At 39.4% G+C, this 24,376-nt stretch overlaps 1 protein-coding gene across 1 annotated transcript in view; it reads right to left on the bottom strand.

Moving 5' to 3' along the window:
- DNAH8 (dynein axonemal heavy chain 8) overlaps positions 1-24,376 on the bottom strand; it is a 338,470-nt gene that overhangs the window by 180,297 nt on the left and 133,797 nt on the right. Inside the window, exons 38-44 of the mRNA XM_059077211.2 lie at positions 22,189-22,352; positions 20,948-21,050; positions 19,842-19,946; positions 19,311-19,472; positions 8,038-8,262; positions 4,507-4,679; positions 2,505-2,683 (exon numbers count right to left, since the gene is read on the bottom strand). Of these exons, the coding sequence (XP_058933194.2) occupies positions 2,505-2,683; positions 4,507-4,679; positions 8,038-8,262; positions 19,311-19,472; positions 19,842-19,946; positions 20,948-21,050; positions 22,189-22,352 (1,111 nt within the window). The remainder of the gene's footprint in view (positions 1-2,504; positions 2,684-4,506; positions 4,680-8,037; positions 8,263-19,310; positions 19,473-19,841; positions 19,947-20,947; positions 21,051-22,188; positions 22,353-24,376) is intronic.

Below are 24,376 nucleotides of genomic sequence, written 5' to 3'. Positions count from 1 at the left end.
GTGTATATATATCCAACAGGCAGGTAATTAAAGATAAGAGCTGGATGAGCAATCCCATGGTATCTATTACAGGGATATTCTCTTACCCTGTTTAAATGTATCAATCTTTTCTCTATAGTTTGTAATTTTTGTATAAAAAGTCCCTTTCTACTCTGAGAACAAAGATATTTGCCTTTATTACCTTCTAAAAGCTATATATGTTTTGCCTACCACATCTAAGCGTTTAATCCCCAGAACTGATTTTTATACATGTTATAGGGATCCAATTTCCCTTGTTAAATATTAATCATCTATTGTACCAGAATGACTTATTGCAAAGTCTATCTCTTCATCACTGGTTTTCAATACCACCTTTTCCATATGTCAAGTGTCCCTGGCCTATTTCTGCATTCTCTACCATATTCCACTGGTCTATTTATCAACCCCTACACAAATACCACACTCTCTTAATTATGTGCTAAATGATATCTTTCTGAAATTTTCATTTTCTTTTTTTTTGTGCGTGGTTAATTAAAATAAAATTTATTTTGTGTTGACTTCATATTCAAGTGAACTTGCTAAATTCTACTTTCTATAGTTTTGTTGAATTTTCTTTACTGTCTACCTTATCCTTTGTAAATAACTATATTTTATATTTATTTCTTTCCAGTCTTTGTATTTTTGTCGTCACTGTTGTTGTTCCTTACTGCAACTGGGCAGGATACAGAATACAGTGATAAGCAGAACTAATAGTAATGGAAATCCTCATCTTATATCTCATCTCAAGGAAAATGCTTTCAAATTTTCAATAGTATGATGTTTGCTGGGGACGGCCTTTATCAAGTGAGCTATGTGGATGGATATCTGGGAGAAGAATCTAAGGAATAGCAATCACATGGAGGAGGGAGTGTACTTCAGGATGTTTGGGAAACATCACAAAGGTCAAAGTGGCTGTAGTAGAGAGAGTGAGGGGACAGTATCAGGAGATGAGGTCAGAAGGTCACAGCCATGCAATGGGGAAGGAGCAGGTGTGACTGTATAAAACAATACAGGATCATCATAAGGATTTCGGCTTTTATTCTCAGTGAGGCCAGTGCCCAGCTTTCAGCAGAAGAGTGTCATGATCTGACTTACAATTGGAAGGAACCAGTTTTGAGATTAGAATGGAGAGCACAAGGGTAAACTCAGGGAGACCAATTAGGAGGCTTATTGGAATAGCACTGGGGAGAGATGATGATTGGCATGAACTAGGATGATAGTGGGGATAATAGAAGGTGGCTGGTGTTGGATGTATTTTAAAGGTAGAGCTAATAGTGTTTGCTGACAGTTGGATGTGAGTATGAGAGAAAGAGAGCTGTAAAGGATAAGTCAAAGATTTGTGTGGGGCTTCCCTGGTGGCGCAGTGGTTGAGAATCCGCCTGACGATGCAGGGGATACGGGTTCGTGCCCCGGTCCGGGAAGATCCCACATGCTGCGGAGCGGCTGGGCCCGTGAGCCATGGCCGCTGAGCCTGCGCATCCGGAGCCTGTGCCCCGCAACGGGAGAGGCCACAACAGTGAGAGGCCCGCATACCACAAAAACCACAAAAAAAAAAAAAAAAAAAAGATTTGTGTGTAAGTATCTGGAAGAATGGAGTGGGTGTGTAGTGTGTCAGGAAAGGCTGAGGAAGAAGTAGATACAGGGAGGGAAGACCAGGAGCTTGGCTTTGGATACAGTGAATCTGGACCTGTTAGATATTTAAGTGGTGATGTCAAGGAGTAGATATCAGTTGTATTATGTGAATCCAGAGTTTCAAGGGTAAGTCTGAGCTAAACATGTAAATTTGATCACTTAGACAGTATTTAAAGTTTGGGTCTGCATGCGATCACCAAAGGAAGACCACAGAGCACTGAGTTCTAAGACTGAAGTGCTCTCTAATCTTTTTTCTTTGCCCATATGAAACCACCTGCTATCTATCTTTCCAGATATTCTCAAAATTTCCCATCTGCTGGTGCCCCTCCCTTCTTGTTTTCTAATGTTACCATCCTTTTTAAAAATCTTTCAGGAATTCCCTGGTGGTCCAGTGGTTAGGATTCCATGCTCTCACTGCAGAGGGCCCAGGTTCGATCCCTGGTAGGGGAACTAAAATCCCATAAGCCACACAGTGTGGCCAAAAATACGTAGATAAATAAATAATAAAAATCTTTCATTTCAATGGGATTTAACGCAGGAAGGGAAGTCACATGTGTAATCAGTTTGCTATCCTGATCTTATCTCCTCCACCATTGTTTCAGGCAGTAATAAATTGATTCCATTTTCATAATCCAATACACATTCAACTCATGGACTGTAATGCCAGCAATAGTACTGAACAATATTAAACTGATGATATCTAGCCATTCTGACCCAGAAAAATGGCAATATCACATGTATCAACCTATATAAATTTTAGTTATATGGGATACTATCATTTTAGACTTCTATCAGAAAATAACATTTAATTGCAATAAAAATAAATTCACCAAACATAAGTGTTTGACACTTGCCTTTAAAAATCCTTCCGAGCCCCCTGAAATCCATTTGATCTGAGCAGTTAAACACGACCACATATTTTCCCAAGCATCTTCCCATGTCTTTCGTAGTTTCTGTTTTGCCAGTGCCCGCAGGTCCTGCTGGAGCCCCTCCCATGTTCATTCCCAAAGCCTGTGCCAAAGTGATATAGCATCTGCGAAAGTGAATGAGATAAAGCATTGTGAATATGGGATAACACATGTTACAGTAAAGCACAAGCAAAAGTCCAGTGTGATTGGAATGAGCCTGTTTGTTTTAGAATTTGAGCAGCCCACATAAGACGCAGGCAACCAAACAAGGCTGGAGTATCTGATAGTCATTAGAAGTAATACAGTGTTTGCAAAAACACTCAACTCTGACGTAAAAAACCTGCAGGCCTTCCTTCCATTGTGGTCATGATAAATCCTAAGTCAGAGAACCAAATAAGCAGCAGTGTACTGGCAGATGTTTAACAATGGGCTCTCCAGGAACAAAAAGAAATCTGATTTTTTTTTTTTTGGCCATGCCACATGGCATGTGGGATTCTAGCTCCCTGACCAGGGATCAAACCAGTGCCCTCTACAGTGGAAGCGTGGAGTCCTACCACTGGACCACCAGGGAACTTCCTAAATCTGATTTTTATGTCTGCTGATTTCTGTGACATAAATACTTCCACCATGGCTGATAACAAGCTACCAATGTGATAGCACAAAACTGGGAAGAGATGCATGACGTTGGCTCTTGCAAGCTGGTACAACCCAGCTCCAGCACACCATTCCAAGTAAATCGTTTTCCTATGAAATGTTTTGCTCATTTAGACACATGTAAAGGACAATATAATGAATCTCCTTGTATCTCTAATCCAGCTTCAGTTATATTTACTTCAGATCTAAGCAAACTTAGTAAAGCTTCATAAGACATGAAGCTTTATACATAAACATCGATGGAAGGGAAAACACCCTGAAAAATTTACGCTGCGATGAGACTGGGCATATCAAGGGAGGTTGGATGTGTCTAGAGGAGGTTGAAGATATAATTTGGCTGTATCATAATTTTACCTGGGGGCAGCCCAATTTAAAGTAACAGCAGAATTCATTGTTCTATGACCCAGTTTAAGTCAATTCTACAAATGTGTATTGTCTTCTATGCACAGCATGTGGAACCAGGTAATTGCGAGACATATAAAGATGAAAAAAACCCAGCTCTTGTCTAGTGTCCTACATTGCAAAGAATGGTGAGGGGATCTGCCACTGACTGATTATTTAGACCTGTCCAAGAAACATCACTTTAGGTATTAATTTCCACATTTGAAAAACCAGGAGACTAAACTAGACCACCTCCAAGGTGCTTTCCTTCTTTGCAATTCTAATGACCCCCTTTATGGTTCTGGAGACCTTTCTCCATCTTGCAATCTAATCTTCATTACTAAATTACTCATAGTCAACATTCAAGTGTGCTTTTATCTTTTTCTATTTTATAAAAATGTAATGTATATGTGCATTTAACTAACAATGATGGTTGTTTCATTGTTAGACTTTGATGAGCTAGCACGGACCCCACACGATAGCAATACTTTTGTTAACATTTCAAATGCAATTTTTAAAAATTAATTTATTTATTTATGGTTGCCTTGGCTCTTTGTTGCTGTGCACAGGCTTTCTCTAGTTGCGATGAGCGGGGGCTACTCTTCGTTGTGGTGCGCGGGCTTCTTATTGCGGTGGCTTCTCTTGTTGCACAGCACGGGCTCCAGGCAAGTGGGCTTCAGTATTGTGGCTCGCGGGCTCTAGAGTGCAGGCTCAGTAGTTGTGGTGCACAGGCTTAACTGCTCCGTGGCATGTGGGATCTTCCCGGACCAAGGCTCAAACCCATGTTCCCTGCACTGGCAGGCAGATTCTTAACCACTGCGCCACCAGGGAAGTCCCTCAAATGCAATTTTAAAACAATTTTAAGCACATGACTTAATTACAAAAATGGGATAATAAAAATGGAGTTTCCTACCTATCTGTTAATGGAGTGATAACAAGACGATCAGTGCATCCCAGAAATTCATTCTGGTAAATAAAATCAACATCTGTAATAGACACCACTGTTTGATCCAAATCTTCCTTAAAGTAAAATCTACTCTGTTTTAGCCATTCAAAATCAGTAACTGATTTGATATGCATTTTAACCTTAAAAACATGAAATACAAAGAGATTAGTACTGCATTGCAGTAGCATAAAACACAAGCATGTGGGCAGTTTTTATTCACTCATTCATGAATTGATTCTCATTCATTTATTTACTGAGTCCCTCCTTGGGCCTGACACTGTGATGGATGAACAAAGACAGACATGGTTCCTGCCTTCTGGAGCTGACAGAAGAGGACAAAAGACAATCAGATAAACAAGTAGTTGCAATAAAGTAGGAAAAGAAACTCAGGGTAATGAAATTATGAAGCAAGAAGACCTCACCTAGTCTAGAAGGTCTGAGGGGGATACTTGGAGAAAGAAACATCTAAACTAAACCCTGCAAAAATAGTAGGAATTAGCCAGGGAAATAAAACAGAAGGGGTGATGGAGGCGTGGGAGGGCAAAACATTCTAGATGAAGACCCAGAAGATCTGACTGGCATGTTCAAGAAACTGAAAGAAGTTCAGTACAGCTGAGGCATCCAGGACCCTGGAGAAAGAGTGAGAGCTGAGGTTTCACAGGGCAGAGGAAAGAGGTTGGGCATTGCTCTCATGGCAATGGGAAGCCATGAGAAATGGGAAGGGATTAAGCAGAGAAATGCATGGTCATATACATGCACACATGACTTCTTGCACCAGCATTGTGGCCAAACCAATCAATCTGCCCAGTCATCAGCTTATACCCATGGGGCAAGAGGTACTGGGCTCCCACCACCATGGATGCAAGAGATAGAAACCGGGTGAGCACGTTTAGGAACAACGTCTCCCCGCCACCACATTCTACAGTGCTTCATGACTTTGCATCAGCAAACCTGGAGAAACCCCAGTCCTGCCCACTCAGGGGAACCAACATAGGAAGTGGCAAGTGCTCCCCTTCATTGCTCCACAACCCAGGGCCCACTTCCAGGTCATTTGACACTAAAAAACGGACTCTGGCAACTGTACAATGCTCAGTTCTCCATCTAATCAAGTCTCCATGCTATTTACCATCTTGCATTTTGTTGTTGTTTCATTGCTTATGATCTTGCTTCCCCCTCCAGTTAAGAATTCCTATCTTCCCTCTTAAAATGCAGTCTGTATTCATCATCTTAAAAGAGCTGCTTTCAGGTAACATTGTCCAGTACCACCCCCAGGGACTCTGTTCTCTAACACAGGACCCTCAGCCATGGAGATGCGGTCAGCTAGCTACTTTCAACAATCCAATAAGATGGTAAAGAGGGGGTGGAGGAGGAAAAAGTAAAGAAGAATAGCTAATATTTACTGAGTTGTTACTGTACATCAGTCTATTCTAAGTATCATACATGGAAAAATAAAATGCATATATGCTGGCCATGAGATCTCATTTTACTTGGAATGCAAACTGACCATGAGTTCAGTAGCAATTAAGACAAAAAGAAAACAGTTTCATAGTCTTAATTGTGTGTATATTTTCTTTCTTTTTTTTTTTTTTTTTTTTTGGTACTCGGGCCTCTCATTGTTGTGGCCTCTCCCTTTGCCGAGCACAGGCTCCGGACGTGCAGGCTCAGCGGCCATGGCTCATGGGCCCAGCCACTCCGCGGCATGTGGGATCCTCCCAGACCAGGGCACGAACCCGCGTCCCCTGCATCAGCAGGCAGACTCTCAACCACTGCGCCACTGTGCCACCAGGGAAGCCCTGTGTGTATATTTTCTTTTAAAAAAATCCATTCTGTACAGAAAGTAAAGATGTGCTGAGCATTTGATTTTAAAAAGAAATTTCTTCTATGAGACGTCAGCTTTAAGAGTCAGTGAGAGATGTATAGATATCCTCAATAGTACATTCATAGCAGGTACAGTAATTGATTCCATATGAACGTTTCTTGAAGTGGACTTCAAGGAAAGCCAAAGTATAATGGTAATTGCAATTCAGTGAAAGCAAATCTGTAGAAGGCCAAAGCAATGTGGTCTGAGTATGCGGCTTTTTGATGGTTAGCTTGAACCAGAGAAATCCAAGAACAGTGTTTTCTGAACTTTAATACACATATGAATCTGGAAATCGTACTGAAATGCAGATTATGGTTCAGTAGGTCTGGTGGGGAGGCTGAAGATTCTGCTTTTCTAACAAGCTCCTAGGTGAGGCCCAATGCAACTGATTGTCATACAACACTTTGAGAAAGAAGGATCTAGATTACAGGGGAATAGACAGACTACATGTCCTTCAATCTTCAATAAATACAACTTATCTGATCAGAACTTTTGATACAAATTTGAAACAGGTAGCCTGGGATCATAGTCTCTCAAAAAGCACCCCAAGTTGCATGAATTATGTGTCTCTGATGAAGGAAAAAGATGCCTAAAAGATAGATAAAATCAAATAGAATAAAGCAGTGGTAGTTAAAGACAAAACTAGTCAAATGGTGCAATATCAAAGCCACCTGGGGCCCCTCCCTCATAACAGATAACTACTGCTCAAGACCACTGGTTAGGTTTCTATTTCCAAAGGGAATTCAAATATCATCCCTCTTCCTCCCACCCTGAAGAACTTGGCCCAAAGCAAGCCCATGATGCCCTGTTGGACACTATCAATTGAACAGCCATGAGAGTTCCCTGAAGCTTGGTTCTATTCAATCTGGACTTCTTTCACAGTTGGCTCATCTGTTGGAAGAGGTAATCTAGAAGACATGACCGCAGGTTGACCCACAAGCTGGATGGATGCAGGCAATTGGAGGCTTCTCATCCCCTTCCCTGTCCTTGGGATGGACATTCTGCCCACTGTTCCCACAGTGGGGCTGTTTTCAAGGACGCAGCCTTGAGAGAGCAATGTGTTGCTGAGACCATCTAGATGGTATATGTGACAGTTAAGGCCTCTATATAAACTTAGAAAATTTTGGCAGACAAATGCAGAGATCTACTCTGCTTGTGGTTGCCCAAGACAAGCCTCATGAGTAAACTTCCTGGCTTATTAAAACTTCCACCTACCAACCTGGAGTAACATGCCTCTCTCTTCAGGTTCTCCTTGCCCTCTCTGTACAGGGGCTAAGTTATGAACTAACATTATCATAACTCATGACCAAGCCCACCTAAATTATATCACATCCCTCGTTATTGGTTTAATGAAACAAATAGTTCAAATCACATCAGTTGATTCCAGACTTTCAGAATGCCAAAGGTGAATATACACATATGATTGTTAAAACTTCCAAATATAGATATTTGTAGACATTGTTTAGTTGTCTACAACTATACAACTATACTGGATAGTTGTGAAAAAGGACCAAGCAGATGGAAAGTTCATATAAGTTAAGAAATACATATAACACTTAACTGTTCATTATTAGAAACACTAACTTATTGATTAGTATACTAAATTATTTTAAATTAAGACAAAAATGATACTTTACCAAGTCATCAAAAATATCTCTCTGATGCACATGGATGGTAATTAGAGTTTCAAATTTCACTCTATCAAACTTGCTCAGGTCATGTGTTGTCTGACCAATTAGAGTATTTAGAATATCCAAAAATTTCTGATTGGTTACTTGCATGATTTTCCTGTCATCTTTTGCATTATTTAAAGCCTCTTCTGAATCATGTGTCCACAACATCTGAAGTCCCAGAAGCCCAACCTACAAATCCAGAAGACAAATAAATTTACCAAATATTTAAAACACATCTGCAATAAAATTTAGTGGTCACTTAGTCACATAAAGGTGAACAGTCTTACTGATTTTAAACTAAAAAAGGGACATGCATTTCTCTACTCCCAAAGGGTAAAAACATTTAAAGTTCAAACTATTGATTATTTAATTATTTCAAAGTCAATAGATAAATAATAATTTGAACAACTGTTATGATTTATGGAATTATATGTGCATTAATGGAAGATGCTTGGGAAGTTTTTCTCAGAGGGCCTGAGACCCATATACCTTCATACAGTGATTTTTCTTTCTCAAGAAAAGAAATGGAATTAATAGACTACTGTGTATTTTTCTTCAGCAGGGTTTTGCAAAGGTTTCTTTGCATCTTCTAAAAAGGATATGCTGCCTATCTCTTTTCTTAATCTCACACTCTCTCTAATATCCATATCTTTATCTACATCTACTTCTCTGTCTATATATTTATCTATGAGAGAGAGAGAGACAGAAAATAAGAAGGGGAAAAGCTTGTCCTTTGTCTCCTGCTGAAGGCATATGGAAATTGTGAGTGGACTGTCACCTTACCTATAATTTCTGCTGCAGAAAAGGAAATAAAAGTGGTCAGAACATGCCCTACCCTCACCCCCTCACTGAAACAATTGTTCCTTTGGGAGATTTTGTTCATCCCCAGAGTCAAGCAACAGATCCAAGATCATTTGGACCAAAAAGGAATTCCACATCTGGTAGGGGAAGGAAAGTGTGTGAGGGAATGTGAGTACTGCAGGCATGGCATTCGATGCAGGTAAAGCAGGAATAAAACCCTTTCCTTATCTCTGCTTCCTCTGGAACTTCAATAATTTTCCTGCTAGAGTAGTGGCCAATCCTGGGGTCTGCAGGTAAAGAGAAATGAAGCACCTGGCTGAGAGGAGTAATGGGATGTAGAGGAAATAGCTGCTGTCGGGAAGCTCCCAAGAGCAAGCAGATTCTCTTTGCACAAAGCAAAGAGAAACAATACAGAAACAGTAGTGTAAGGCTTTCTTGATTTAAAGACCAAACAGACTTGCAGACCCTGCAAAATCACTACATAGAGGTACATTCTAAAAACTGATCTTTAAATTGACAACTATCCTGATACCTCTTGCACCCGTGGCCGCTGGCTTCCCTGTGCATTTGGTACTGCTGGGGTTCCTGCAACCCAAGCAGCTGTACCACCTCTGCACCCTGTCCTCACTGGGGCAGACCCAAGTGCTTCAGGGCAGCCCCAGGAGCAGACGCCTGCAGATGGCCCACGCACAGAGGTGGGATAAAACCAAAGCTGAACTGCAGGGGTGAGGTGACCAAGGAAGAGGATCAAAAATCTTCCCGTTAGCTGCACAAGTTGCAGATTAAATCCCCATGATCAGCTAGGTAGAACCTGCGCCCATGGAATATTTGAGTAGACAATGAGAGTTCCCACATATGAAAACAGTCTAGCTCTGGCAGCTGTGGACTTTGGGGGCAGCACACGCAGGAACTGGGCCAGATCAGAACCTGAGTGGTCCCCACAGGGCACAAAACAGGTCCAGAGAACAGCCCAGAGGCAGTAGAGGGCCTCCTGGGGAGGTGGAGGTGGGCTGTGGCTCACAGCGGGAGCAAGGACACTGACAGTTTAGATAACATTATTATTGCTATTATTTTTACTATGTTTTGATTTGTTCTGTTGTTGGTTCTTTATTTGGTTGTTGTTCTTGTTTTCTTGTTATTAGTCTTATTTAGTCTTTTCGGACTTTCTTGTTTTTTAACATATCTTTTATTAATTTTTTAATATATTTCTATTTTTACTTTGCTTTTCAGTTGTTCTGTGTTCTTTTCCCTTTTTTCTTTAATTTTTTTTGTTTTGTTTTTTGTTTTTTGCAGTACGCAGGCCTCTCACTGCTGTGGCCTCTCCCGTTGCGGAGCATAGGCTCCGGACGTGCAGGCTCAGTGGTCACGGCTCATGGGCCCAGCCGCTCCATGGCATGTGGGATCCTCCCGGACTGGGGCACAAACCCTCCTCCCCTGCATCGGCAGGCGGACTCTCAACCACTGAGCCACCAGGGAAGCCCTTTAATGTATTTTTTATTTTTTTATATTTCTATTTCTACTTTGCATTTCTTTTCTTCTGTGTTTTTTCCCTTTTTTAAAAAATCATTTTTGTCAGTTTTTATTTCTTTGCTTTATTCTTCATTTGGCACTCTGCTCTGGTTTTGCTTTTGGGCTTTTTGTTTCTGTTAGTTTTGTTTTTAATTGTTTGATTTCGTTTTCAGGTTCTTTTGTTTGTCTGGTTGTTCTCTTCCTTTTTGTTTTATTTTCTTCTGTTTTTGTTTCTTTTGTATGTGTGTGTTTCCCTGTTTCACTTTGTTTGATTTTGCTTTTACCATTTGTCTGGGGTTTCATTCGTCTTTTTAATCTTTTTTTTTTTTTAATCCCCTTTATTGTCATAATGAGCAACTTGCAGGGTCTTAGTTCCCTGACTGGAAGTCAGCCTGAGCCTCTGGGGAGGGAGCGCTGAATCCAGGACACTGGACCACCAGAGAATACCCAGTCCCAGGGAATGTTAAGCATTGAGAGCTCTCCAGGAGGCCTCTATCTGAATACAAGACTCCATTCAACTGCCTGCAGCTTCCAGTGCTGGACATCTCAGACCAAACAACAAACAAGACAGGGACACAAACCCACCCATCAGCAGACAGGCTACCTAAAGTCATACTAAGTTCACAGACACCCCAAAACACACCACCTGACATCGCCCTGCCCATCAGAGGGAAAAGACTCAGCTCCACCCACCAGAACACAGGCACCAGTCCCTCCCATTAGGAAGCCTACACAAGCTACCGGACCATCCTCAGCATCAAGGGCAGAGAACAGAAGCAAGAGGAACTATGATCCTGCAGCCTAGGGAAAGGAGACCTCAAACACAGTAAATTAGACAAAATGAGAAGACAGAGAATTATCTTGCAGACAACGGAGCAAGATAAAAACCCACAAGACCAAAAAAATGAAGAAGAAATAGGCAAACTACCTGAAAAAACAATTCAGAGTAATGATAGTAAAGATGATCCAAAATCTCGGAAATAGAATGGAGGCATGGATCAAGAAGATACAAGAAATGTTTAACAGGGACCTAAAAGAACTAAAGAACAGACAATCAATGATGAAATGAAAAATACACTAGAAGGAATCAATAACAGAATAACAGAGGTAGAAGAAGGGATAAGGGAGCCGGAAGATAGAATGGTGGAAATAACTGCAGCAGAGCAGAATAAAGAAAAAAGAATGAAAAGAAATGAGGACAGTCTCAGAGACCTCTGGGACATTAAGCACACCAATATTTGAATTATAGGGCTACCAGAAGAAGAAGAGAAAAAGAAAGGAACTGAGAAAATATTTGAAGAGATTACGGTTGAAAACTTCTATAACATGGGAAAAGAAATGGTTAGTCAAGTCCAGGAAGCCTAGAGAGTCCCATACAGGATAAATCCAAGGAGAAACACGCCAAGACACATATTAATCAAACTATCAAAAATTAAACACAAAGAAAAAATATTAAAAGCAGCAAGGGAAAAACAACAAACAACATACAAGTTAATCCCCATAAGGTTAACAGCTGATCTTTCAGCAGAAGCTGCAAGCCAGAGGGAGTGGCAGGACATACTTAAAGTGATGAAAGGGAAAAACCTACAACCAAGATTACTCTACTGAGCAAGGATCTCTGTTAGATTCGACAGAGTAATCAAAAGATTTAGAGACAAGCAAAAGTTAAGAGAATTCAGCACCACCAAACCAGCTTTATAACAAATGTTAAACAACTTCTCTAGGCAGGAAACAGAAGAGATGGAAAAGACCTACAAAAACAAATCAAAAACAATTAAGAAAACAGTTATAGGAACATACATATCAATAATCACCTTAAATGTAAATGGATTAGGGACTTTCCTGGTGGCGCATTGGTTAAGAATCCACCTGCCAATGCAGGGGACACAGGTTCGATCCCTGGTCTGGGAAGATCCCACATGCCACAGAGCAACTAAGCCCATGTGCCACAACAACTGAGCCTGCGCTCTAGAGCCCGTGAGCCACAACTACTGAGCCCACATGCAACAACTACTGAAGCCCATGTGCCTGAAGCCCGTGCTCCACAACAAGAGAAGCCACTGCAATGAGAAGTCCGTGCACCACAATGAAGACCCAATGTGGCCAAAAATAAATAAATAATTTTTTAAAAATGTAAATGGATTAAATGCCCCAGCCAAAGGACACAGACTGGCTGAATGGATATGCTGTCTACAAGGGACCCACTTCAGACACAGACTGAAAGTGAGGGGATGGAGAAAGATATTCCATGCAAAGGGAAATCAAAAGAAAGCTGGAGTAAGCAATACTCATATCAGACAAAATAGACTTTAAAATAAAGACTATTACAAGAGACAAGGAAGGACACTACATAATGATCAAGGGATAAATCCAAGAGCAAGATATAACAATTGTAAATATTTATGCACCCAACATAGGAGCACCTCAATACACAAGGCAAAGGCTAACAGTCACAAAAGGGGAAATCAACACTAACACAATAATAGAGGGAGACTTTAATGCCTCATTTATACCAATGGACAGATCATCCAGACAGAAAATTAATAAGGAAACACAAGCCTTAAATGACACATTAGACCAGATGGACTTAATTGATACTTATAGGACATTCCATCCAAAATCAGAATACACTTTCTTCTCAACTGCTCATTGAACATTCTCCAGGATAGATCACATCTTGGGTCACAAATCAAGGCCCGGTAAATTTAAGAAAATTGAAATCGTATCAAGTATCTTTTCCAACCACAACGCTATGAGACTAGATATCAAATACAGGAAAAAAACTGTAAAAGCAAAAAAAAAAAAAAACAAGGAGGCTAAACAATATGCTACTAAACAACCAAGAGATCACTGAGGAAATCAAAGAATACCTAAAAGCAAATGACAATGAAAACATGATGACCCAAAACCTATGGGATGTAGTAAAGCAGTTCTAAGAGGGAAGTTTATAGCAATACAATCCTACATCAAGAAACAAGAAAAATCTCAAATAAACAACCTAACCTTACACCTAAAGCAATTAGAGAAAGAAGAACAAGAAAACCCCCAAAATTTGTAGAAGGAAAGATATCATAAAAATCAGATCAGAAATAAATGAAAAAGAAATGAAGGAAACAATAGCAAAGATCAATAAAACTAAAAGCTGGTTCTTTGAGAAGATAAACAATATTGATAAACCATTAGCCAGACTCATCAAGAAAAAAAGGGAGAAGACTCAAATCAACAGAATTAGAAATGAACAAGGAGAAGTAACAACTGGCACTGCAGAAATACAAAGGATCATGAGAGATTACTACAAGCAACTCTATGCCAATAAAATGGACAACCTGGAAGAAATGGACAAATTCTTAGGAAAGTACAATCTTCCAAGCCTGAACCAAGAAGAGACAGAAACTATGAACAGACCAATCACAAGCACTGAAATTGAAACTGTGATTAAATATCTTACAACAAACAAAAGCCCAGGCCCAGACGGCTTCACAGGTAAATTCTATCAAACATTTAGAGAAAAGCTAACAGCTATCCTTCTCAAACTCTTCCAAAATATAGCAGAGGGAGGAACACTCCCAAACTCATTCAACGAGACCACCATCACCCTGATACCAAAACCAGACAAAGATGTCACAAAAAAAGAAAACTACAGGCCATCATCACTGTTGAGCACAGACGCAAAAATCCTCAACAAAATGCTAGCAAACAGAATCCAACAACACATTAAATGGATCATACACCAGGATCAAGTGGGGTTTATCCCAGGAATGCAAGGATTCTTCAATATATGCAAATCAATCAATGTGATACACCATATTAACAAACTGACAGATAAAAACCATAGAATAATCTCAATAGATGCAGAAAAAGTTTCTGACAAATTCAACACCCATTTATGATAAAAACTTTCCAGAAAGTGGGCACAGAAACAACCTACCTCAACATAACAAAGGCCATATATGACAAACCGACAGCAAACCACATTCTCAGTGGTGAAAAACTGAAACCATTTCCTCTAAGATCAGGAACAAGACAAGGGTGCCCACTCTCACCATTATTTTTCAACATAGTTTTGGAAGTAGTAGCCACGACAATCAGAGAAGAAAAAGATATAAAAGGAATCCAAATGTCAAAAGAAGAAGTAAAATTGGCACTGTTTGCAGATGACATGACACTATACATAGAAAATCCTAAAGGTGCCACCAGAAAACTACTAGAGCTAATCAACAAATTTAGTAAAGTCGTAGGATACAAAATTAATACACAGAAATCTCTTTCATTCCTGTACACTAACAATGAAATTTCAGAAAGAGAAATTAAGGAAACAATCCCATTTATCATTGCAACAAAATGAATAAAATACCTAGGAATAAACCTACCTATGGAGACAAAAGACCTGTATACAGAAAGCTATAAGACACTGATGAAAGTAATCAAAGGTGATATAAATAGATGGAGAGAAATACCATGTTCTTGGGTTGGAAGAATCAACATTGTGTAAGTGACTATACTACCCAAAGCAGTCTACAAATTCAGTGCAATCCCTATCAAACTACCAATGGCATTTATCACAGACCTAGAACAAAAAATTTTACAATATGTATGGAAACACAAAAGACCCCAAATAGCCAAAGCGATCTTGAGAAAGAAAAACAGAGCTGGAGGAATCAGGCTCCCTGACTTCAGACTATACCACAAAGCTACAGTAATCAAGACAGTATGGTACAGGCACAAAAACAGAAATATAGATCAATGGAACAGGATAGAAAGCCCAGAGATAAACCCACACACATATGGTCACCTTATCTTTGACAAAGGAGGCAAGAATATACAATGGAGAAAAGACAGCCTCTTCAATAGTGGTGCTGGGAAAACTGGACAGTTACATGTAAAAGAATGAATTAGAACACTTCCTAACACAATACACAAAAATAAACTCAAAATGGATTTAAAGACCTAAATCTAAGGACAGACTCTATAAAACTCTTAGAGGAAAACAGAGGTGGAACACTCCTTGACATAAATCACAGCAAGATCCTTTTTGGCCCACCTCCTAAAGAAATGGAAATAAAAACAAAAATAAATAAATGGGACCTAATGAAACTTAAAAGCTTTTGCACAGCAAGGGAAATCAGAAACTAGACAAAAAGACAACCCTCAGAATCAGAGAAAATATTTGCAAATGAAGCAACTGACAGAGGATTAATCTCCAAAATATACAAGCAGCTCATGCAGCTTAATATAAAAAAAAAATAACTCAATCCAAAAATGGGTAGAAGACCTAAATAGACATTTCTCCATAGAAGACATACAGATGGCCAACAAACACTTGAAAAGATGCTCAACATCACTAATCATTAGAGAAATGTAAATCAAAACCACAATGAGGTATCACCTCACACCAATCAGAATGGCGATCATCAAAAAATCTACAAACAATAAATGCTGGAGGGAGCGTGGAGAAAAGGGAACCTTCCTGCACCGTTGGTGGGAATGTAAATTGATACAGCCACTATGGAGAACAGTATGGAGGTTCCTTACAAAAGTAAAAATAGAACTACCATAGGACCCAGCAATCCCACTACTGGGCATATACCCTGAGAAAACCATAATTCAAGAAGTCATGTACCACAATGTTCAGTGCAGCACTATTTACAATAGCCAGGACATGGAGGCAACCTAAATGTCCATCAACAGATGAATGGATAAAGATGATGTGGTACATATATACTGTGGAATATCAGCCATAAACAGGAACGAAATTGAGTCATTGTTAGTGATGTTGATGGACCTAGAGTCCGTCATGCAGAGTGAAGTAAGTCAGAAAGAAAAACCAAACACCGTATATTAACACACATATATGGAATCTAGAAAAATGGTACTGATGAACCTAGTGGCAGGGCAGGAATAGAGACGCAGACGTAGAGAATAGACTTGTGGACACAGAGGAGGAAGGGGAGGGTGGGACAAACTGAGAAAGTAGCATTGACATATATACATTACCATGTGTAAAATAGATAGCTAGTGGGAAGCTGCTGTATAGCACAGGGAGATCGGCTCCGTGCTTTGTGATGACTAGAGGGGTGGGATGGGGAGGGTGGGAGGGAGATGCAAGAGGGAGGAGATATGGGGATGTATGTATATGTATAGCTGATTCACTTTGTTGTACAGCATAAACTAACACAACATTGTATAGCAATTATAATCTAATAATGATAAAAAAAATAAAATGACTATCTTAAGTCACCAAGAAAAGCTTAAGTTATGTTTTTCACTAGGTTTCAGAAGGCAGCAGACTTCACAGGGAAAACTGGAGGATGTTTCATTACAATAAAAAACAAAATAAGAATGCTCATTCTGGGGCTTCCCTGGTGGCGCAGTGATTGAGAATCCACCTGCTGATGCAGGGGACATGGGTTCGTGCCCCGGTCTGGGAAGATCCCACATGCCGTGGAGCAGCTGGGCCCGTGAGCCATGGCCACTGAGCCTGCGCGTCCAGAGCCTGTGCTCTTCAATGGGAGAGGTCACAACAGTGAGAGGCCCGCGTACCATAAAAAAAAAGAATGCTCATTCTCATCAATATTATTTGATGCCTATAACAAGCATATTAAAAAATACTGAAAGGGACCACATGAAAATATTAAGTCATCATTTCCAAGTGGTGGAAAAATGGGAAATTTTTATTTTCACTTTCATATTCTTCAAATTTTCCCCAACTTTTGCAACAAGGATCCATTGTGTTCATAATCTTAAAAATGTGTTTGAGAAGAAAACAGAGGTGAAATTTTAAACAATTTTAGATAAAAAATTAACATTGTAATAGGCAAATTTATTTGGGAAACCTGCTTTTTAAAATGCATTTTAGGGACTTCCCTGGTGGCACAGTGGTTAAGAATCTGCCTGCCAACGCACAGGTCACAGGTTTGATCCCTGGTCCAGGAAGATCCCACATGCCACGGATCAACGAAGCTCATGTGCCACAGCTACTGATCCTGAGCTCTAGAGCCCGTGAGCCACAACTACTGAGCCCATGTGCCACAAGTACTGAGCCTGAGCTCTAGAGCCCGTGTGCCACAGCTACTGAAGCCCACGTGCCTAGAGCCTGTGCTCCACAACAAAAGAAGCCACCACAATGCGAAGCCCACGAACAGCAATGAAGAATAGCCCCTGCCCGCTACAACTAGAGAAAGCCCGCACGCAGCAATGAAGACCAAACACAGCCAAAAATAAACAAGTAAATAAATAAACAAATTTATTTATTTTAAGAGTAAATAAATGAGATAAAATGCAATTTAAAGAGTAATATATATATTGAATGTATATTGAATGAATATAGAAAGAATGAATATATTTATATATTCATTACTCTTTAAAGCAATTTTTCCAGAAAACTGAAATTTGCCCACTACAATGTTAAGATTTTTATCTAAAAATCTTTGTATGTGTGTGTGTGTATATATATATATATATATATATATATATATATATATATATACACACATTAAATAAAGTCCTAAAAGTTAGTCAACTTTCCTACTATATCCTGTTCAACTTCACTGCTACTTTAAATTTGCTTTTCAACTTTTCCAACTTTAATCCTATATCTCCTTCAGAGTATAAAGGGTGATCAAGCTTTCCTGAGAGAGGGAAGGTATGTTGATTTAGTCTAAGGAGCTATTTTTCTCAGCTTATCAAATTAAGTATTTTATAAAGCTTTATCACAAATGCTAATAAGAATATTAAAGTTTACCAAGGATATTATACAATACAAAAACAATATTAAAATATTCTCTGCAGTGAAGGTTGATTTTATGTCTGTACTTGTGTCATTTGAATAATTTCATATCATTTCAGCTGCCTCCACTGTGTGTGCGGTAACACAGGATTTGGAGTTCAGGTTGGGAGGAGCAGCTGGGGAAGCAAAACCTGCCTATATTTTCCTTGGATAGCTCTTGCCTTCTATGCCACACTATCTCTGACCCAGATCACAAAGCATCACTTTTCATTTATCTTGGCTGAAAATGTAATGGAATTGTTAGCTCTTCATTTTCTGTGTCCCGTTTTAATAATACCTGGCACCTGACAATGCACTTCTAAGAGCCAAAGGGCAGGAGAGTTGTTCAAGAGAACACCTGCTCCAGCCTCTTCAAGGTCTTCTCTCTTTAAAACTTAGTCACATTTAATGTGGGACTTCCCTGGTGGTCCATTGGTTAAGAATCTGCCTTCCAAAGCAGGGAACGCAGGTTTGATCCCTGGTCGGGGAGCTAAGATCCCACATGCCACGGGGCAACTAAGCCTGTGCACCACAACGACTGAGCCCACGTACTCTGGAGCCTGTGTGCCACAAGTAGAGAGAAGCCAGCGCGCCACAATGAAAATTCCCACATGCTGCAACGAAGATCCCACATGCCACAACTTAGACCTGACACAGCCAAATAAATAATTTAATTAAATATTTTTTTAAAACTTAGTCGTATTTAACAAATTATGCCAATTTTTAATTATTTGACGGCAAAATAAACAAAAGGCAAGGTGGATTTCATTTCCAAAAAAGATATGCTCCTTCCTTTTATATATGTCCATATCCATATCTATATCTGTGTCTATATTTATGTATGAATAGATATAGATAGACAGTTTTTATACATAGATAGGTGTTGTTTATACATAAGATGAAATTTCTCATTAGTGCTTTAGTCTCAGTGTATATCCTCAGTGATGGAAGCACAGTGGCAAATCCTCTTCTCGGGGATGGGATGGGTTGGCCTAGAATGGTGTCGGCGGACAAGCAAATGGTCAGGCACGTGGTTGGGGGCTGAGGGTGGGTGGGCCTCTCTAACTAGTTCTAAGCTAGAACAGCCTCCACATCATCAGGCTAACTGCCTCCTGAATATCTTTCCCCCTTATTTCGCTATTTAAATGTCATGTATTCTCACCTGTGCTGGAAAGTGATTGAGGAAAGGTAAGAGCTGAAATCCTGAATCACTGATTTGATAGAACGCAGATCTAATTATATTATGTAAGGATGACATCTGCATTTTTAACAGGTCCAGAAGCCAAATCTCCACGGGACCTTTGGCCATAACAGGATTATCCAACTAAAAGATATATTACAAATACATTACAAATTGATAATAATTTGGTATTTTTACAAATGTCATAAATCAAAGTACCTCACGCAAAGCAAACAATTTCACACAAAATATTTAAAACACGAGTAAAATCAACTAATACTATATGTGGAAAGAACTATAAAGATCATCTGGTCTAAAACTTTCATTGTGTAGATGATAAAATGAGCCTCAGAGAAGTTAAATGAGTTATCCAAACTAGTCTGTTACAAAGCCAGGGCTACAGAACTAAAACCCAATTCCACTCCCCTCCCTTTCTTTCATTAGAGAATTGCATTCTCCTCAAATCTAAATTTTTAAAGAAATCCTAATAAAATTTTAACCAAGTTAAATTACAGTAATTTTTTCTCCTTCTCTTGATATGACAGCCATGATACGATCGTAGTCTTTTGCGTGAAAGGTCACCTCATTTATGTTGTCAGACACTGCAGGGAGATGTGGCTATAAGAAAGCACAAGGCAGAGCAAACACATCATACATGAGGTTAAACACAAAAGTCACTGAGATGTTTTTAAAAGCTTTACTATTTTTTATATTTGTAAGAGATTAAGAATTTACTTCATTGCCTCCAAAAAGAAAAAAAAAAGACTCTTCTTTGACCCTTGACTGACTTGGAAGCCCACTTTTTAAAATCCAGCCCTACAGAATGTTTCCTCCAAGACCTACAAATGCACCTCTTACGTTTTGGAGATTCAACTAGTAACTGTCATCTTCCTCCCGATGGACACTGAACCACATGGTCCCTGCCCTCTTCCCTCCCAGGGACAGCTCAGTCCTTCTCTCTTGGCTCTATGTCTGCCTTACACAGCTTCTACTTCCCTCCTTTCCTTTCTTATCCCCACAACTCCCTGGAAACCAACAAGGAAGGTATTACTAGCTGTTTCCCAGATTCCCAAAACAGATATGGCCCTGGGATGGGTGTTCCAGTGCCTCTCACACCCAGTTCTCTGTAGTTTTTCTCTTCCTCCTGGAAGTATTGCCCTTGGAAATGGAAATAAAAGCATTTGAGAAGCACTTGGGACAAAAAAGGACAAATCCAAACCACAATCCCTATCTGATCTAAGAATATTTAGATTAAAATACTCATAACAATGAATTACATTTAGTGAGCACATACTGTGTGTCCAGAACTTTTCAATGAATTATCTCATGTAATCCTTATGACAATCCCATGAGGTGGAAATGATTAATATCCTGATTTTACAGACAAGGAAACTGAGGCACAGGAAAATTAAGAAGCTGGTCAAGGTTACCCAGCTGGTGACTCTTGCCTCAGGCTGATGGGCTCCGAATACAAAGAAAATAAGACATTTTATAACCAACATAATTTTTAATACTCCTCTTTCCTGACTGCACTTTTAAGACATTAACTTCATTTTTATTTTTTAATACATAGGCTGTGGAAAAAAAGGATTTAGGTAACAGATATTTAGATTACATACTTGTATGGTATGGGAATCACTGGCTTGTCCAAGAATTTCCAGGAGAACTGGATCAGATACAAAGAAGAATCTTGGAAATAGTAATCGCTTCTTCTCCAAATACCTTTAAATAAAGTCACATTACCAAATAATTTTTTCTGAATTATTAATTTTGGGGTTTTTTAGCCAAGACGCAATCACTAACATTAATAAGATAGTAGCAAACACCTACAGTCATTTCCCATTTGCCTCTGAAATGTTTGGTTAGAAAGAAAGTCCTGCTGCACCATGAATGGCACTTGGGAAAACAAGTGGAAATAAAAAAGTGATTCAGAGCAAGCCTGCCCCATCCTATCTTCTTTCTCATCAAGAGCCCTCCTGCAACCTTTCTAAGAGTACTGTGAACCTCGCGGCTTAAACCCAGGGTGAACACATAATTTACCTCCAAACCAAGATATTTTGAGAGTGAGAGGGGGGACAAATAGCCATTCAGCCAGGACAGAGGCATAAATTTGGACCAACCAAGATATATTGTTACCCTATTTCAAATAGAAATTGAGAATGAACTGCCTTTTAAGAAAACTATCTGTGAGTTTGTCTGGTTAATTGTTCTCTGAGTGCACATCTCTACTCCATGCCTGTAGTGTGTTGACTGGTAGCCCCCAAAAGATATGTCCACCTCCTATTCCCTGGAATCTGTGAATGTGCCCTCATTTGCAAAAAGGGTCTTTGCAAATGTACTGAAGTTAAGGATCTCGAGAAGAGATAATCTTGGATTATTCAGATGAGCCCTAAATCCAATGACAATTGTCCTCATAAGAGACACACAGGAAGAAGAGGAGAAGGACATATAAAGACAGAGACAGAGATTGGAGTTATATAGCCACAAGCCAAGAGCCACCAGAACCTGGAAGAGGCAAGGAAAGATTCTCCCTAGAGCCCTCAGAAGGTGCTGCTAACTTGATTTCAGACTTCTGGCCTCCAGAACTGTGAGAATATAAATTTCAGTTGTCTTAAGCCACCCAGTTTGTGGTAATTTGTTACAGCAGCCCTATAAAACTAATACAATGCTGTAACTCACCCACCCTCAACTTGAAAGTGTCTTTTTTTGCAGAGAAATTAAATTTATGTGAAATGTTAAACTCCTAACACCACCTCAACCATCACTACCAAACCAAAACTGCAGTCAATTCTATTAACTTGTTCGGGATAAAACACCATCACATATAAAATGATAGGTAATTTAAAAATTAAAATCTTACCCTGTAAGTGACTTCTGACATACTTCTAATTGTTCATGTAAATGAGGTAAAAGCTGCCCCATAGTTTCATCTCCAACACAGCAACTAATCACATTGGGATTCTCATGAGCTCGCTGCATTATCTTTATCCATGACTTGTCAATATTCTGAAAACGTTTTGCTTCCTAAAAACAAAAGTAAAAGTTGGCATGTGGATAACTGAATGAAGCCAAGTTTTCACTTTGGCATCTCCTATAGTTCCTCAAACCAGCCTATTAGTCTCAGGCTACATAATTTAAAGGGGCAATTTTTTTTTCATCTGAATTAACTCTGGAACAAGAGAACTGCTTATTGAAATGCTGTTCTATCACAATGAGGTTTATCGCTGATTTTTTTCCTTATATTTAATACATTTTTCAAAGTGCCACATGATTAATTTGCAGAGCTATCAACTTAAATCACAAATCTAGTCTTTCAGTACCCCAGGTGTTTTGGTTTGATTAGCAAACTGAAGAAGCATGAAAATAATTTGATCTCAGTCTTTTGGAATAATTAAACCTTAATAGTACCCCAGGAAAAAGAAAAAAGTAAAAACAAAGCTTCATTTACATTTTTGCAAATGAAAACTTTCTGTTTACCATGGATGATATTAAGCTTTGCATTCAATTTTTTTTAAATGCTTTTAGAAATTGGCATAATCTTGCCTCTATTAAAACTTTTAAGTGCACTTAAAAAACATAAAACTTTCTGATTAAAAATGAAAGATTTATGTTTTAAAAATGTGTTACAAAGGGAAACCAGCTATTTTCAAAATGCTTTATCCTTGATCTTTAATCTATAGTGATGCCATAGGTATGGGAATTCAAAAGAGTAGGCTTAGGGGACTTCCCTGGTGGTCCAGTGATAAAGAATGCACCTTCCAATGCAGGGGACATGGGTTCGATCCCTGGTCGGGGAACTAAGATCCCACGTGCTGCGGGGCAACTAAGCCCACGCGCCACAACTACTGCGCTCACACACCTCAACGAGGGAGCCCGCGTGCCGCAAACTACAGAGCCCACACACCCTGGAGCCCCTATGCCACAACTAAAGAGAAGCCCCGTGCCGCAACAAAGAGGCCCCGCACCGGCAACAAAAGATTCCACACGCCTCAACAAAGACCCCGCGGGATGCAACTTAAGACCCGATGCAGCCAAAAAAAATAAATTAAAAAAAATAAATGTTTAAAAAAAAAAGAGTAGGCCTAATTTTATAAGAGGAAAATTACCTTCATAGAATAATTATTAGTAAGTTACTGGCATTCATTTAAAAGGTCCTATAAAGCTGTTTTAAAGAATTTGTTACAGACTTCTAAGGCTAAGTTTCCTTGCCTCATGTTTCTGATCTACTATTAGTTAACTTACTAATAGTGAATTTGTGTTTACAGAATACAGATTATTTTAACTTCTACTCTCAGAGGAATAAGTCTAATTCTAAGAAGAGATGAACTATTATAATTTAATAGTATCATATTCAAATGTACCTCACCTATTCAGACAACCTGGAGATTTGAAAATTCTGTGAGTTTCTTGTTTCTACTAATGTAAATCAAAGGTCCGCACTTTAAAAAAAAAAAAAACTTCTTTGTAAAGGGCAAGATACTAAATATTTTAGGCTTTGTAGGCCATATGGTCTCTATTAAAACTACTCAACTCTGCCATTGTAGTGCTAAAGCAGCCATAGACAACATAAATGAATGCACATGACTGTATTCCAATAAAACTGTATTTACAGAAACCGGTGGGACTTCCCTGGTGGCACAGTGGTTAAGAATCTGCCTGCCAATGCAGGAGACACGGGTTTGATCCGTGGTCTGGGAAGATCCCACATGCCACGGAGCAACTAAGCCCGTGCGCCACAACTACTGAGCCTGCACCCGAGAGCCTGTGCTCCACAACAAGAGAAGCCACAGCAATGAGAAGCCCGTGCACCTCAACAAAGAGTAGCCCCAGATTGCTGCAACTAGAGAAAGCCCGCGCACAGCAACAAAGATCCAACACAGCCAAAAATAAAATTAAAAAAAAAAAAAAAACAACAAAACAGGTAAGTTGGCCATAGTTTGCAAACCCCTGGTGCAAATAATCAAGACATGACTATATGCCTTTCTGAAGACTTTTACAGAGACATATAAACAACATACACTAAATTATTCTATCAGCAGTTACAAAAA

Source organism: Kogia breviceps, chromosome 10, assembly GCF_026419965.1.
Source record: "Kogia breviceps isolate mKogBre1 chromosome 10, mKogBre1 haplotype 1, whole genome shotgun sequence".
NCBI lineage: Eukaryota > Metazoa > Chordata > Mammalia > Artiodactyla > Physeteridae > Kogia > Kogia breviceps.
This window is presented reverse-complemented; position numbering and strand designations above follow the sequence as displayed.